The following is a 17,500-nucleotide window of genomic DNA, read 5'->3' as shown; positions in this document are numbered from 1 at the left end:
CAATTGAACCCTTAATTTATGGTGTAATGTACAAAACACATGTTTTATATTGCTGAGTTTCAGGATAAGCTTGTTGCTGTAGCCTATATTCACTCCTCTATGTTTTGCCTTTTACTAAATAGGCCTACAGCAGTTATGAATCCTATATCTGTCAAGTTAAATGTTTTACGATGAAAATTCAAATATTGATGTCAAGACAGCTTTCATTTCAGCTGGCAGCAAAACAAATGGACTAGGTCATCAACAATAAATCTCATATCAAATGGTCCTTAAAGGATTTAATAACACACTCAAGACTCATTAAACACCCAGGCATAAGACAGAAAGCAACTGTGGGGGAGGGAGAATGTTCCATCAAATGTCAGCCTTATTTTTAGATGGCAGCAAAATAAATAAACTAGGTCATCAACTAAAAATCCCATATCAAATGGCCTTATGGATTGAACACACTCAAGACTCCCAGAGACACTCAGACTTCAGACAGACAGCAACTGTGGAGGAGGGAGAAGGTTCCATCAAATGTAAGTTAATATTTCAGCTTTTTGGATATTTCTACACTTTTTGGAAGTAACTGGAGTTGAGATTGTACAATGTAATACTGTCCTGTATCACCTGTAGCTGTATACTTCAAATAACTGTATCAAGGTTGACTATGGCAGACCATTTGCTGTGCAGTAACAGTACAATCACAAAACATAGATATTGATAATGCCCCTTGTTGATAACTTTTATTTCTCTATGAACAACAGATAATTGCAAATAATAAGTTGACATACAAATATACAAATAAGTTGAATTAGCTTGATTTGGAACTAAGTACAACAAACATAGTACAACAAACATAGAAAACAGTGCAACCCATAGCTATACTTAAGTTCTGACTAAATGGAAACAATGGGGTGATGTGCTTCTTATAACTGCATTGCATTATTCTGTACTGCATTACATTTGGACAGAAATCAAAATGTCTGCTTAACATGGTGGTAAATTTATACAAGTGAATCGCCAGTTCATTCACAAATATCAGCATTTATGCCAGTAAGGTCAAATGTTTTCTGTCTGTTTAGACCATGGGAAATGTTGAGCTTCTAGACCTGGCTACAGAATATGATTGCATGCCCTTTCATTCACTGTTGGACAGAGAGCCCACCTAATCTCTTTAGTTTTGCCAGATTCATCATGACCACCATGGCAGCAGCAACTACGGCTGATCAAGCTTTCGAGGACTACAGCATCTACAGTGGCTTGTCTGATGCTGAACTGATTCAGCTGGCCATTGAATGCAGTCTGAGTGATATACCTTCCTCAGAGCCCTCAGAGAGGTCATCTTATTCACTAGCTACAGCAAGCCAACCTATGCCCTTTGAGCATGAAACCATGCCAACATTACTAGAGCTGCAGCAGGAGAATCACAGAGCTCTGAGACAAACAGCTTTACACACTCGGAACATCCCTCCCGCTGCCAACCCACATCAAACCGCCAATCTACCCAGGTGATACTCAATCAAAGATATATAGTACAACTGTTCCATATGCATAACTCTATAGCGAAATGCTATAGATTTTAAAGGCATCCTATGCAAGTTGTTTTACCTTAACTCATTGAATGCCAAGCTGTTTTCGGGAGCTTTGTCCTAGAGTGCCAGCAATCTAGACCATTGTTGATGATTTTTGTACAGCCACAGCATATTCTGTGTTATAGCTATGAACACATACATTGGCTCGATTAAAAGGTGAGACTTTAAGCTCTCGCTGGGTGCAAACCGTGTATTTCTACACGCCTCTGTTCCTGAGAAATCCCAAGCTAAACAGTGGCTAGTTTTCATAAAAATCGCTGTTTTTTTTTCTAGAAATGGAGATATAATGTCTTTCATTAAATATGAAGTGTTGCCTGTTACTTACTTGTGTAAACTTTCCGGGAAGTGATCAGCGAGACCTGGCGAGACTGCCACCTAGTGATAGACCCACGAAAATGGCCTGGTTTTGACCTGACGTGCATGCGTCACTGATTCGACCCAAAGCGGCAACCGAGTTATGATAAAATGTCCAGATAAAATGTCCAGATTGTGCGTTTTCATGAGTTTTCGATCGTCATATATTTCATTTCCATTCATCACAGAGTTCCCAAAATCACATATAAGGTGTGTTAGAGTGTCTAGTTTCGTAATTTAAAAAAAAAAAGCTAAAAACGTAATATTACGTTTTTGGCATTCAACGCATGGGAAGGAAAAACGTAATATTACGTTTTTGGCACTCAATGAGTTATTATACAGCTTCAAAGTCATTTTAAACAAAATAGTGGAGAATACATACAAAAAACATGGAGAATCACACACCTAGCATAGCTGGCAACGCCCCACATGCGGAGAACCAGTTTGCAATTTGGCTGTTGACTTTGGCTCCAAAACAAATGCCCATGTACCGGTGTCTGAGAGGAGAGGCTAAAACTTTGACAAGTATTTACAATGGCAAGGTAAAATAAATACTCTGTAACTCTAGGGGGAGCCCTACAACCCAAAACCGCATTGGACACCTTTAAAGAGAAACTATGCCGCAATTATTAACTATTGGCAATTTCTTCGCTGCGTCGCTTTTTGCTCGCAGGTTTCCCTGCAGAGCTCCTCCTACAGCTTCAGAGTATATATTTTGCGACACTCCTCAATCGGTCAGTCTGCTGTTTCCTCTTTCCCTGTTTCTCCAACAAGTTTACTCACTTTCTGCTTCTTTTTGCTGGCTCTGCCATGACGAATGTCTGAGAAACTCCATTGCCGGTGCCTGGTGTGTATGTGTGTAGTGCAGTAAAGCAATTTGTTACATTCGCCCCAGAAAAACTCATATAACCATTGCAATGACTCCGAAGCTGTGAAGTTAAGTTAAACTAAGCTGAACAAACTGCATAGTTCCCCTTTAACAGCTTAGAGATTGGATTGCACAATTCCTATCGTCAATGCTGACTTTATATTGTACACATGGGTAAAATGCAGAGCACACATTCCTTGCAAGTATACTTGGCCAATAAACCTGATTTACAATTTACAATATCTTTGGCACATCTGTTATTTCTGTTTAGCCAAAACCGGCCGGAGAGTTCACATAACTGTGCTGGAGACGGAGTGAGGGTGTGTTCTTGGACGAAAAACAACAATGGAGGTTTGCAAGTTAGACTCAAACCAATGGAGTAAGAACACCTGCATAATTTCCATTATTCAAATGAAATGTACAGTATTCAATGAGGAGAGTGTTGTAATAGCACTACATCACATCCTGTTAGGTCCGGTCAAACTACAGTATTAATTTCTGATTGGACAAGAGGCATTGAGAGGGACTTTTCTCCTCTAGTAAATCACTTCAACGTGAGTTACCTCATAACCTCACATTTGACAATTATTGAGTGAGAAAATGGAGTGTAAAATGGATGTGGATATGACAAGAAAGACTTAACAAACTATTGTGTTCAGGCTCGTAAAACCTCACTGAACTTGGCTCTATATGCTGCATTGTTTTGGCAACAGTGGACACCAAGAACAAAATTGGAACTATGTTTTAGGGCAGAGGACAAAGAAAAACAATACATAGAAAACACAATTTAATGTCTTCAATCTTGATTAGTTGGTAGTACAACTGTTGAATAAAAGCAATATGACACTCGCAATCAGGGGCTTGGTAAAGGATATACTATGTTATACTATGACTGTTATCATTATGACCCTTCTATCTCCCTTCTATATCTTACATATTTTCCAAAAACAATTTAAACATTACTAGAATTTATGTACTAGAATTTATGTTTGGTCTTACAGGGACATGTCTGCTATACAATCAGCCATCTGGAGGAATGATGCCCCAAAACTCCTTGAAGTATTGCAGGAACAGCCTTCTGACACTCTGAGTACACCAAACAAAAACGGCTGGATACATTTGCATGATGCTGCATACTATAGTTATGAGGAATGTTTGAGAGTGCTAGTGAAAGGTACGAGTGAGAGACCATTTTTGAGGCTACACATATAAAATGATCAGTTTCTGGGATGCTTGTTCTGTATGAGTGAAATAATATGTTAGTACATGTGCAACAGTGACATAAATGTTGTTTCTCAAAGTCAAGGATCCTCAAGGCTCCTTCATTGGTAGAGCGGAGTCCTGCTGAATCAAATTTTTTAAAGACAAGGCAAGGCTTCTTGCTAGCATTCGGGCAGACTATTGAGTGTGCAGGAAACCGTACAGTACGTGTGCATTATTGAAATTCATACCTCATGCCCCACTTCTTCAATGAATGTGCATCATTAAAAGTAATTATGCACTTTGATCCGTTTGCTACAGTAGAACTGCACATGGCAGTAACCATTAAGCAAAGCCTTATAGAAAAAGTGTTATCGCTGTCTGACAATCCACTCTAAGAGAATTCCCTGCTAAATACCTCTGCCTTCTTCACACAATTACGGTGTGAAAGTTCCTTGTCAAAATGACCTGAGCCCTTAATTCTCTTACATTTATTCTTTTCATTTAGCAGACGCTTTACAAGGGCCACTGTGGAAGCCGGGAAATTAAGCCACAACTTTTTAGGCTTCTACATGCTAGCTCAACTCCTTAACCATTAAACTACCACCACCTTACGACTTGCATAACCAGTCCCTCCAGGATTCCGCGAGGATTTTTTGAGATTGTTGCGATCTAAAATGCCTGATTTCTCGACAACTTTTCTAAAAAATTGTGATGGAAGTTGCGGTGTTTTTAGCTGTTTGTTGCGAAGAAATTGCGAGAGGAAGTGAAACTTGCAAAAATAGTTGCGATTTTTTTAAAAATTATTTTTTAATTGAGGGTAATTAAGGTTAGTAAGACCAAAATTACACTGATCATCTTGATGCTTATTAAAAAGGATAAGTAAAGGTAAATAGTAAGGGTTACAGAAAATCAAAGTAGGCCTACTTTATTTGTGTAAATACTTTGACTAGGGTAATTCACAAAGCAGTATAACCTTTCGTAGAACTGTCCAAAAAAGACAGCCCCCTATGAGATGGCATAATGTCATATGTCTCAATACATTCATATATGTTGTAATATTAAGTTCATATATTTTTAATAATTTATATTCTGTGACTTGCATAATTACTAATAGCCAACTAAGAATCTAGTAATTTCATATTGATTTAAACTATTAGACTACACTTTTCTTTAATGTTATTACATTGGTGGTGTGTAGCCTATGTATAATTGACTGCCTGCCACTTTAAGGACGTGAGAGTAGCGTAATAACATATCTAAGTGGATTGGAACGCTTTTCACTGTGTTCGGCTACGACTGGAAATAACTTTTTGCATAGTGCATTACGATATGTGGATAGAATTCGGGATGTTTTCTATGTCATTAGTTAAAATAAATGTTAACAAATAACTCGTATGAAATCATTCTTGGATCATAGAAGAGGTAAATGTCTTACAATGTTATTAATTTCTATGATTTTGGTAGCACTACACAAACTGAGCCCACAAGCTAGCAAACATGACACGAGCTAAAAGGACATCTGCAGGTGTAAACGTTTGCCAATGGGTTGCATATTGTAGCCTACTCAAATGTCAGTAAACCAAGTAGGCCTTAATTAACTTACTTTCATAGCTTAGGCAGGTTAGCAACACTACTGTAGGTTGAGATGACAGATGCAAGTAAAGCAGATCATTAACGTTAGCCTTCTATTTATTGTCATCAAAACTACAGAGGAGTGAACAAGTTATAGGGCAGTCTTTGGTGTCTGCAGAAGTGAGTGTGGCATCTGAGTCAATATTCTGCGCGAGGGGCTGTTGTGGTAGGTGAAATTTCACGGGGAAACCATGATGATTGGTCAAATTTGCGAAAAAGTTGCAGTGTTTGGACAAAATTGCGAGGTCGCCCAGAATTCACGAGGATTTGCTGAATTTGCGTTAATTGTTGTGATCGCAACATTGCGAATTCCTGGAGGGACTGAGTAACAATACATCTACAAAGAAACAGTTCGTGAATGGCCTTGTTTAGCACTGTTTTCAAGTCCTGCATAAATGTAGGCACAGGATTATGGGTGTTTTCAAGCAAGCTGAGGATACACAGAGGCATCCTTAAAAATTATGTGAAATTAAGGACTTTGTCCTTGGTAGAATTTAAAGGATGCTTAATATTGGAACAGTGTGTCGGCAAGACTCGATGACTTAACTTTCTTGAAAAAGAAGCTTTGAAGGATATTTCCTTGTGTTTGAGAGACAGCCATGTCTACTGTTCTATCTGATTTGCCATTAATAATTATGTTTCTATTATATCCATACCAACTGAAGCCTTTCCTAAACTAATCGACAAACGTACCAACAAGCGCCAGACACCTCTGATGTTGGCTGCTGCCGGCAAAAACCCGTTGTGTGTCCAGTATCTTCTTGAGGCAGGAGCAGATCCCAATACAGCCGATAATGTAGGAGAATCACCTCTCTACACAGGTATCCCTTATATTAGAGAGGAATATTGAGAAGCTAATCAGTCCTATACCAAGAAAGACTTGATAAATCTGTACTTATCTATCTCTGAACAAATCCACTCTTTCCAGCTTGTGAAAATGCAACTGAGGAAATAGTGGAGCTTCTACTGAGGTTTGGAGCCAAAGCCTCACAGGCCAATGCGATAGGAATGACACCATTACATGAAGCGGTGCGACACAAAAGTCTTGGCATGTGCAAGCTTCTAGTGAAGGCTGGAGCAAACATAAGAGCCAGAAACACTTACGGCATTGAACCACTATTCATGGCTGCCCAGGGAGGAGGCACAGAAGTATTGAACCTCCTAATTGAACATGGTTAGTTTCATCAGTATTTAGATCACACTGGTCAAATAAGAACACAGGCTGTTCATGATAAAATTGGTCGGGCTTTTTCTCAAATAGACAAGTGAAATACAGTATTGCCTTTCAAATGTATTATAACAACTTCTCTCATTTACATTTCTAAGGAGCCTATACTGACTGTCAAACTAGGGATGGAGCAACACCTTTATTTGAAGCATCCAAGAATGGCCATGAAGAGGTGGTGAGGCTGCTTCTGTCTAAAAGAGCAAATGTGAACAAAACAACCAAAGCAGGACTAACTCCTCTACACATCGCTTCAAAGAATGGACATGCTAGGTTGGTAATTTTGAATTCGGAACTTGAATAGCTTCAATCAAACCATTTTCCCAAAAACTAGTACCAGTGCAACCAAGTATTTAAGGTAAATTATCTGATCTAATACTGCATAACTTTGCATGTTTCTTAACTTTCATTCTGTCTTTGGGCAGAATCGTGTCCTTATTGATTCCACATACGGACAAAGTGATCATGCTAGAGAGTGGCATTAGCCCACTCCACCTTTCAGCAGAGCATAACAGAGAGGATATCTTGGAGATTCTCATCAATGCGGGCTTTGATGTCAACTCTGTGCTTAAGTATAACCACTCCCAGATTTATGACAACTGGTGCTGCTCAGCCCTCCACTTCACTATACGCAACAGCAACATAGACACAGCCTCCATGCTGCTGGAGGCAGGCGCTGACCCCAATCTGGATTTTTTCAGCCCTCTTCTTTTAGCCGTGAGAAAGGGAAATACAGAGATGGTGTCTTTGCTGGTGGAGTACGGTGCCAATGTGAATGCCTGCGTGCCAACACTCCCCACTACCTTTCCTGGAGCTCTGCTCTTTTGTATGAAGCACACACTGATGTTCAAGTTCCTGCTGGACAATGGATGTGATGCCAACGCCTGTTTCTCATGTGTTTATGGAGGCAGCCCACATCCTCCAATCAAGAGCCGGCTTACTACTAGGAATGAGCTGGACCTTGATGAAATTCCTCAGAGCGAAGCTGCACAGGTTATACAGAGTATTTTCTTTTTTGGCAAAGGCTATTTTCACCCCGGTACAAATATCATCAATATGGTATTTGTACCAGTGTATAGCCTAATTAGAAGTGAATGCTATTTATACCCTGGTGTAGGTAGCGATGTGTGCTATTTACTTTGTTGTGCAGTCTCATGTTTTGCTCATCCCAAAGGTTTTCACAGGGGTTTAAGATAAGGGAACTGATACAGCCATGACAGAAGCTTGATTGTATGTTCAGTAAACTAACACTGTCTTCCTATAAGATCAAAGATTGACAAATTTTTGGTTGGCGTAGTCAAATGTGGAAAGACTTTTTAACACTTTGAATGCTGCACTGTTTTCCGAAGCTTTGGCCCAGAGTGCCAGCAATCTAGATTATTGTTGACAATTTTTGTAGATCCACAGCATATTCCATGTTATAGATATGGACACATACTATGGCTTGTTTAAAAGGTGAGACTTTAAGCTCTCAGTGGGTACAACCCGTTTATTTCTACATGCCTCTGTTTCTGAGAAATCCCAAGGTAAACAGTGGCTAGTTTTCATCAAAATCCTAGTGATAAACCCACGAAAATAAATTGCGACAAAAACCTGACGTGCAAGCGTCACCGATTTGACCCAAAGCGGAAACAATCAAAAGCTGAGTTACGATAAAATGTCCAGATCGTGCGTTTTCATGAGTTTTCAATCGTCATCTATTTTAGTTCTATTAATCATAGAGTTCCCAAAATCGCACATAAGGTATGTTAGCTTGCAAGTTCAGTGTATCGTAACCACTGACCGAAGCAGGATCAGTTTACATCCTGCATCCACAGCACAGAGGCAGGCTAACGAAACCCTAGCGATTGTTGCAAAGAAAAGGTAAAGAGCTTCAGACCAAGCGAGGGGGAGTTTCGTAGAGAAAAAGCATCAGGCTTGCCTGGTGTCCCTTTAAAGGGATACTATGCAGGTTTTTTTGCATTTTTTTTTTTTAGTGTGTACATATGCCTCCATGTCTACTGTGTGTTTATGTGTGTGCCTGCTTGCCTGCATGTGTGTTTTTATGTGTGTGTGCATGTTTGTGTGTGTGTGCATACATGTACGTGTATGTGTAGGTAGGTAGGTAGGTAGGTAGGTAGGTATATGCTCTTTTGATCCCGTGAGGGAAATTTGGTCTCTGCATTTATCCCAATGCATTTATCTCTGCATTGAGCTCTTATGCTCAAGGGCACTTAAGCCGTGGAGCGTTGTTAGGCTGGTGCTTAGGCTACATTTCTGTAAGCCTACACATTAGGCTACAATTTTATTCCACTTTTAACAGAGTATATATCTAGCCAACCTATGTTTTGAATTTCAAGAGAATGTCTTAGGCCAACTTTACCGGAGTTACGTGCGAAAACGGGAGTGGGAGAAGACTTTGAACGCACACACACGCACATATGGAGCTCTGAATAGCCCATGTGAAATGTGGGGTTAGGTGACTGCAGGTCAGGATAGTAGGCCTATCATCAGCTGTCAAATGTGACCAATCAGGTAACAGTTTAATCGCGAGTGGGTTTGTTTGTAGACCAACGTTTAATCCCACGTGGGTTTGTCATATCATCTGTTCCGATAGAAATTCTGCAATGTGAACACAAACAAACCCATGGGACAATGGAGAAAAAATGTATCGATTCGGAACAAAAAAAGGTATAAAAGCGCTCTAAATGTACACATAAATTAATTTATTGTGTGGCCCCCCCATGAACGGAATTCCATGAAACGTGGCATGCATTCGGAGGGTCATAATGATCCTACACCTCCAATTTCGTACCGTTTTGACCATGTCAGCCAGAGATGCCTACAATTACAACACCTCATTTTTGCTTTTTCATTGACATGGCCCCTTAAAACCAACATACAAAAACAATGTGGTCCTCCTAGCCCCTACCAATCTAAAGATATTCACAGAAAACTGTGTCTGCCCTACCCTCCATGTGAATGTGAAAAACAATGGTTCCGTGTCATCCTTGTGGGGCTTCAAGCCCACCAAGTTTCTTGCACCCCGGTCTTTCAGTGTCATTGGTTGACAAATATATATATATGTAAGAGCCATCCAATCTGAATTGAAGACAATTTCATACTTTTTAATACGTTATTTTTAGGAAAAGTGATAAAGACTTTCTTACGGACCCACGGCCAACCTGAACAAGGCATTTTCACCCACAGAACGGACGCTCACTGCTCTCTTTTTCGGACCATTCTTTGTGAACCATAAAAAAACATAGTTGTGTGTTTGCAGTAGATCAGGAGTTTCTGAAATACTCAGACCAGCCCGCCTAATACCAATAACCACGCCAGGTTCAAAGTGCTTAAGTTTGAACAAAAAGTTAAAGATCAAAGTCACTGCACACTGATCACTATTTTATATTTTGTTTTATTTGGAGCAAACAACACATTTCACTAAGCACTTCATCAGGTTCGCTCTGCAGAGTGCTGTGCAAAACGCGTTTTTTGCTCCAAATAAAAAAACTATACAATAGTGATCAGTGTGCGGTGACTTTGATCTGTCACTTTTGGATTATACTTACCTGCCTCACATGCACCTGCATCATTAAAGGAACATGCCACTCAATGTCAGTAGTAATATATGTTCTTACCTTAACTTTCACGAGTTGAGTCATACCTCTCCCGTGTCGGTACGTGCACTTAAACTCTCTGGTGCGCAGCGCGAATGTGTTAGCATGTTGCTATGCTAGCAGGCTCAGACGTAGCCAGACGTAGAAGTAATCAAAAACATCCACGTTTTCCCGACTTAAATACAGTTGCACGAGTAGTTGATAAAAATGTCTACGGTCACACAACATGAAACGTGGCGATTTTCCAAGTGAATAAACAGGAGAACTACAATGTGTGGCGCAATAGCACTTGGGAGTACTTTGACCTAGCGTAGTAATATTAATTAACACCTAATTGTAGATCCTATCCACCACAGAGTTTAGAATCCATGCTTGATTGGATTGGCTGTGTTGTAGCCTATCCCCAGAATATGAGCAGCAAACTCAGTCTCTGTTTCGCAAAACAGTCTCCAAATAAAACACACATCGCCATGTTGCCTATTCTGCCAGCTTGTGCCAATATATCGTCCAAAATGCTTGATTGCATTGTCCACATTTTTAGCAAAATTTTCATGTACCACATCAGCATTTTTGTTCAGTGAATCTTTTGTAAATTGCTTTACAATAGCGTCGGGCCCTTGTCAGCAGCCTTCGGCTTGCCTCTTGCCACTATTCACTTCCTTATCTTCATTTCTGAGTCATCTACAGATGTTTACACACATTCATCACCCTAAACAGAACCAACTTGATGTTGACTTCAACCTGTGTTATATCCTAGATCATACATGGGCAACATACGGCCCGCGGGCCACATCGTGGGCTTTCCCTGACCGGCCCGCGTAAGCTCCGTGAAAGAACAATAGTCAAGAGCCTAGCACAGAGATAATGCACGCAAATCAATATCGTTGCTTTTATTTTGAAAGCGACTGCTATTTGTACGCCCATACATTTGTGCGTGGATGCATACGATGTAAACACCCTCACTGATGTGCTGGTGAATAGAATGTATGCTTCTGCGTCGACACAATGCAGTTGCCTTTAAGTCGGCGTAAACCTTTCAAAGTTTTGTGTCTCTTATGTCTGCGTCGCTCACCACCGCAAAGGTTGTCAGAACGAACTCCTGCTGTTTGTTGGCGATACGAAGTGTTAATATCAAAACGTTACTGGCAGATAGATAGTTTACATTCAGATAACCCCGTCATTGTCAAAATATGTCTGAGTTTATTTGCAAAGCTTATGTTAGAGCACTAGTATGCTACTACCCACAGGTTGCTTGAAGCAGCCGGCTCAACACACAGGGCGAGCTGACCAATCACAGTTTTGTGCATAAAGTTAAAGCAAAAACATGGCCTACATTTTTAAAATAGTTTTCTTTGTGCATGTTGATTAACTAATGACAGCCTACTATTGTCTGCTTCACATTTTCATAGTCTAATTCTGCATAGAGTTCATTTAATGATGATAATGATTTAATGATAAAATATTGCTGAGTGTTGATGAAATGGTGGCACAGGCCTATGGTTGTACTGACTCCTTCACATTTTCATGGCCTAGCCTAATTATATAGATATTGTAGCAGGCCTACTTTTTTATATCAGTCTTTGAAAACTGAAAAAAATGTCAATGTCAAAAAATAATTTTCGAGAATGAGGATTAAATACTGGACATAGATTAAATAGCCTATTTCTGTTTTTCCTTTGTCTACCTCACATTTTCATCTGTTCTTACGAGTAGTAAACAAAACCATATGATTTACTTAATGTTATACAAGAACAGAATAGAATTGGACAGAATTAAGTTCAGACTTGAGTTCGGTATTTTGGGTCCGGCCCTCCTCAACAGTCCCAGTTTGTCATGTAGCCCCTTGGGGAAATTAGTTGCTCACCCCTGTCCTAGATGAGACTGCCTGGGTTATTTTGTTTCGATATTAGCCTATATATAAAACACATAGTAATTGTAGCCTATCATTCAGGGAATAGGCATTTAAAAGAGAGACAGAGAGTGATATGACTCAGAAATGACATCGGGCGATGGCAGTGCGAGATGTTCAGAACGTAAGAGCTAAAACTTCTACAAACTCAATAACATCCACAGCGGAAAAAGAAGGTAAGAAAAATAGTCAGAAAACTTAGATGTGTAAGGCAAGCAAGCAAGTTTGGCGTTTGTTACTAAAAATGTGAACATGCACTTTGCACTGTTGTGCAGTGGACTTTCAGAGAATGAATGGAATCGGCGTTTTTTTAATATCGAGGCGCCATAGTTTGTCCGATCGGCCTGCTGGTAGCCTATAAAATGAATTGCGCTGTCTGTCTGAAAAAGACGCGCTCTCTTCCCCTGCAGTCAAAATGAATGGGAGTCTTCAGAACAGGCTTGTCATAGTGTCACCCTGACAGGACAGTGCGTAAAGTAGCCTATAATGTGAATGACTTATTTTATCAAGGATTTCTTTCTTTTTGCAAAAAATAAAGTAAAATAGGCATAGTAGGCCAGCAGCATGTTGAAATTATGTGGCAAATTGCATTTTTTATTACAATGATAAAATTGTAAAAGGACGTGACCGAAGCTGAGGCAAGCCAGGCAATAGGCCTATAGGCCCAACGGTAATTGTAAAGCAATTTACAAAAGATTCACTGAACAAAAATGCTGATGTGGTACATGAAAATGTAGCTAAAAATGTGGAGAATGCAATCAAGCATTTTGGACGATATATTGGCACTGGCAGAATAGGCAACATGCCGATGTGCGTTTTATTTGGAGACTGTTTTGCGAGACAGAGACTGAGTTTGCTGCTGATATTCTGGGGATAGGCTACAACATAGCCAATGTAGGACTTTAGCCTTTTAATATATTTGCTGCATTGGATCAGTCTTTCTAGAACCAGAAGAGCTTTCTAGACTCACGTCAGCAGCGCTGCATCGCCCATATACATTAAACAGCGGATGGTGGGCGGGTGCGGTTTTGAAAATTGGTCAAAAAACTATGGTGCTGATGGATGGCTGATGGATGATAAGTTTTGCTATGCAGTTATGGTTGAAATAATAGCCCATCAGCGCATCTCTAGTGTGTGTGCCTCTCTCTCGCTCAGAGGGGAGGGGGAGGCTGAGGGGTCGATCAAGCATGGATTCTAAACTCTGTGGTGGATAGGATCTACAATGGTAAGAACATATATTACTACTGACATTGGGTGGCGTGTTCCTTTAAAGGCTTGTGCACAGGAACGCCTATGGACTTGATTGCTGAAGTTTGATGGACTTGATTGCTTCAGCACATGCCTAAATGCATTGAATTGCAGCCATGCGATTGGTTAATTAGATATTTGTGTTAATGAACAGTTCAACAGGTGTACCTGTTGAGTGGCCAGTGAGCATATCTTTAGTCGTTTATTGTATTTGGGTGAAAAAGTGGATTTTTGTTCTTCCTAACTGATCTTTTATCCTTTCTGTACAGTTCTGTGAGATTATAGCGGATCCCTTTTACACCTATTGGGCAGGACCTATACTTGACCTTCTCCTTGATTACACTGGTCCTGTGAAACTGTGTTCTAGAATCACAGAACTTCTTGAGAGCAACAAGGAGTGGGTATACATCAAAGAAAAATCAAGTGAGTACAATGAGTTACCTTCCAGATACTTTGATACTATATATGAGATTAATTGCACCATATTAAAAGCCAATTTATAGTCCAGGTGACAAGTGTCGCTCAATAAAATACGGTGTAAAACTAACTGCTAAAAGTGACTGTTAGGATGTCACGGAGCTTGTTGCGTACTGTACATCAAGAAAACTGAAATGCTGTAGACGTACTCTGATTTGATATCAACTCAGTTCTACTGGAGTTTGACTTCTATTGTGTGTTGCAATGATCATGTATGTGTCAATTTACTTTCATTTTGTAGTGGTTTTCTTGTAGGACCTTCTTAAGAGCAAATTTAAGAAAATTCTTAGGAAGATATTGGTGAATGAGGCCAGGTGATCTTAAAATGTCCTTAAAACCCTCAGAGCCATCCTTCTGCCTCATGCATCTGTGCCGACTGAGGATCCGCCAGCTGGTGGGATGGCAGAGACTGAGGAGAATGACCAGCCTTCCTCTGCCTGGACGACTCATCAAGTACCTGTTCTACGACAACAGAGAATCTGAGAATCTCTATTCTTATTTTTTTGATTGAGTGTGTGTGTGTGTGTGTCTCTTAACTCAAGCACTGACTATCAGTCAATAATCTAACCAACAAAAGCTTGACTATCCACAACTTTCCCGAACTCTGACCTTTCCCATGTTTGATTGTTGCCTCAGAGTGGAAGCCAGTATCTGTCTTCCGCTCAACTGTGTTTACGTTTATAACATTTTCACTGAATTTCAGTTAGTTTTTTTCATACTGAAGTGTGAAATGATGTTCTTTATATTGTGTCAGGTAAGTCAAGTGTGTCAAGTATCAAGTAACATGATGACAGGTTTTTGCAAGGTGTACAGATTACATGGCATTTTTTGTAATCAGTAACATAATAACATGATTACCCAAAAATGTAATGTAATCTGATTACTAAGTAAGAATACTTTTTACACTTGCACACAACATACATCCGATATTGTAGATGAGAAAAAAACAGGGGATTCCAAGGCACTCTCAATTGTCAAAGGTTAAAAAGCTTCTAAAAGGTTCAAATGTTTTTTAAAGGTTTAAATGTAACCAAGCCAACAAAATAAAGGCTTTTTAACCTTTGACAATTGAGAGTGCCTTGGAATCCCCTGTTTTTTTCTCATCTACATTTTCCCATCCAAAGAGCACCTCAAACAAACAAATTTGAGTCCAGGAAGCGCTCCTAGACAGACATTTTTTGAATACATCCGTTTGCACCTCCAAGTGGTCTGTGATGTAAGCTTGTGTGAAAGAATGGCCAAGTACTGATAGCATTTTTCCCGACTGGAACAGGTGTATCGGTCAACGTTGACGGCTCCTCCATCTTGGGTTATGATGTGAACCCTTTTCTGGACAAAAAACTACACATGCAATTGGATGATAGTGACATCTAGTGGACAAACGAATGGGCCGCTTGTCAAATTAAAACATTAGTTACGCCATCATAAACAAGTTGTTTGCATTGTTTGCATGATAAAATGTATTCAAGTATTCCCCAACAATTGTAACTAATCTGATTACACATTTTTTGCTGTAATCTGGGCTGATTATAGTTACTTTTTTGTAATCAGATTACGTAATCCAGGTTACATGTAATCCATTACTACCCAACCCTGCCAGTGTGTAAGACTATGCTGTAGTATTTGTGCTGTTGAGGGCTTGTGTGCTGTGTCGGAAGAAAATGTATTATATTTTTTTCAGCTAGGTTGAATGGTTTTGAGGGGAAAGTTTGGTTTTGACCTGGACATTTGATGTTTTGGGAGTGTGTAATAATAATAATAGTAATAAATATAACTGCAAGCAGCAATGAGGGGGCCAAGCTGAGAAACTGGAGTTGCCATGGCAACTCAATGCTGTTACATCAGACATATGATTGTAAGCAGTCACAGCACATTTCATGTCTGGCAACCAAAGATTGGCTGAGATATAGGGTCAGTTCCTGTTTGGCAGCTTTGCCGCTGAATTTGATTGGCTGTGATGGGCGAATGCTTTCGAATATGGCTTCAAAAATTCAAGACCTATGTAAGGCTTAATCTGAATATTATCTGTGCAAAGTTTCATGCCAATCGGCCATAATCTGTGATTTAATTCCAAACACGTCAACAGTTACAAGCCAAAATCAGGGTTCATACACCTATTCCAAGATCAAATTCAAGCACTTTTCAAACACTTTCAATGTCAATTTTCAAGCTTTTCCAGCACTTCACATCGGCAAATGACATATTATATGAATATACTAACTACAAATTATTTTTACTTTTTTATCATTTAGAGATGGTTCTAGGGCCGCTCATGCAAGCTCAGCTCAGGTGCCGGTCGCGTGCAGTGCTGCAGCCACGTAAACAGAGTTTGCCCTTCTACTGACTTTCACTTTCGGTGCCCGAATGGAAGTGAATGAGGCTTTGCAAAATGTTTTTATCTAGGCCTACGTGAAATTCTGTATCCATTGTATGATTAATTAATTAATTTATTTCCCCCCTTGGAAGGGCAACGTGAGTCGAGAAGGGCATATGGGCAGTTGCCCGGGCAACCTGAGCAACCCCACTGTGCACGTCCCTGGTTTTAACAGACAAAATTGTGTTTCTTAATAGCAGGAAAAGAAATTAAATGAAAACTTAAAAATGTGTCACCTGTCTGGAAGTAGACTTTGCTTGCTATCTAACTGGCTGAGTCAATATACTAGAGTTTAGATTCTCTGCCCGAGCCCGCGGGCCGGGCCGGGTCCTTGATCAAGCATTTTTTTTTTAATCATTAGCCTACTTGAGTGGGGAGCTAAAGCTATGCCATAGTCAGAAATATTATATATTTAACAAAGTAGGCCTAAGTAACAAGTGTGTGTACAAAGTTATACAAGTTAGGCTCAGAGTTACAAAATGTAATTTGTAATGTCATCTACGCAACACGTGTCATGTGCATCTTCTCCACTCGCACGCATCACACCGGGCTTGCTGTGCTGTATTGTGTAGCTTAAGTGCAACGTGAAGCTTGAAGATGTAAAGAAAAAAATGAAAACATGAGAAATAACTTGGAGCAAGTTTGGAGAAAAGTCGGGGGTAGGCTATGCATTTGTCAGGTATGCTTTGTTGCGTGCATTAAGTGCGCACAATGTTCACCTATGACAGCAAAAAGACTTTAAGATGAACATGAAGCAAGCTTGCCATGGCAGAAATAATGATAGCCAGCCTTCAATGTCCTCTTTTGTCACTTCTCCAAGCATACACCTGAGAGCGAGGCAAGCCCTCACAGAGAAATGCGTTGAGATTTGCTGCAGGGACATAATTTTAGGTTGTAAGTGGCTTACGTTTCTTCATTCGGATTCATTTGTGATCCATTCCATTCTGAATAAACAAACATAGTTTACATTATTCATCCTCCGTTGTATTATTCATTAATATAATTCTAAACGGATTTCTGTAGCTCAAACAACT

At 39.9% G+C, this 17,500-nt stretch overlaps 1 protein-coding gene across 5 annotated transcripts; it reads left to right on the top strand.

The window, feature by feature from the left end:
- Positions 1-326: 326 nt before the first annotated feature.
- On the top strand, positions 327-17,437 carry LOC121711133 (ankyrin repeat and SOCS box protein 2-like). Of its 5 annotated transcripts, none has more exons than XM_042094472.1 (10): positions 327-360; positions 1,173-1,493; positions 3,071-3,178; positions 3,801-3,973; positions 6,300-6,455; positions 6,563-6,808; positions 6,961-7,132; positions 7,285-7,852; positions 13,885-14,038; positions 14,437-17,437. In XM_042094472.1, the coding sequence occupies exons 1-10, from the start codon at positions 347-349 to the stop codon at positions 14,601-14,603; spliced, it is 2,079 nt and encodes a 692-aa protein (XP_041950406.1). In that variant the 5' UTR covers positions 327-346; the 3' UTR covers positions 14,604-17,437. The 5 variants fall into 5 exon arrangements, with proteins under 5 accessions (XP_041950406.1, XP_041950405.1, XP_041950409.1 ...); XM_042094471.1 differs by having other exon boundaries at positions 1,164-1,493; XM_042094474.1 differs by lacking the exon at positions 327-360 and adding an exon at positions 382-521.
- Positions 17,438-17,500: the final 63 nt, after the last annotated feature.

Source organism: Alosa sapidissima, chromosome 6 (genome assembly GCF_018492685.1).
Source record: "Alosa sapidissima isolate fAloSap1 chromosome 6, fAloSap1.pri, whole genome shotgun sequence".
NCBI classification, from domain to species: Eukaryota; Metazoa; Chordata; class Actinopteri; order Clupeiformes; family Clupeidae; genus Alosa; species Alosa sapidissima.
The sequence above is the reverse complement of the archived record's forward strand: the minus strand, read 5'-3'. Positions and strand labels throughout refer to the sequence as shown.

Bases quoted from the DNA above. Each gene is read 5' to 3' on its own strand.
- LOC121711133 (XM_042094471.1), top strand. The intron at 3,974-6,299 runs GTACGAGTGAGA...TACCAACTGAAG, and splicing joins TTTGAGAGTGCTAGTGAAAG to CCTTTCCTAAACTAATCGAC. The intron at 7,853-13,884 runs GTTATACAGAGT...CTTTCTGTACAG, and splicing joins CTCAGAGCGAAGCTGCACAG to TTCTGTGAGATTATAGCGGA.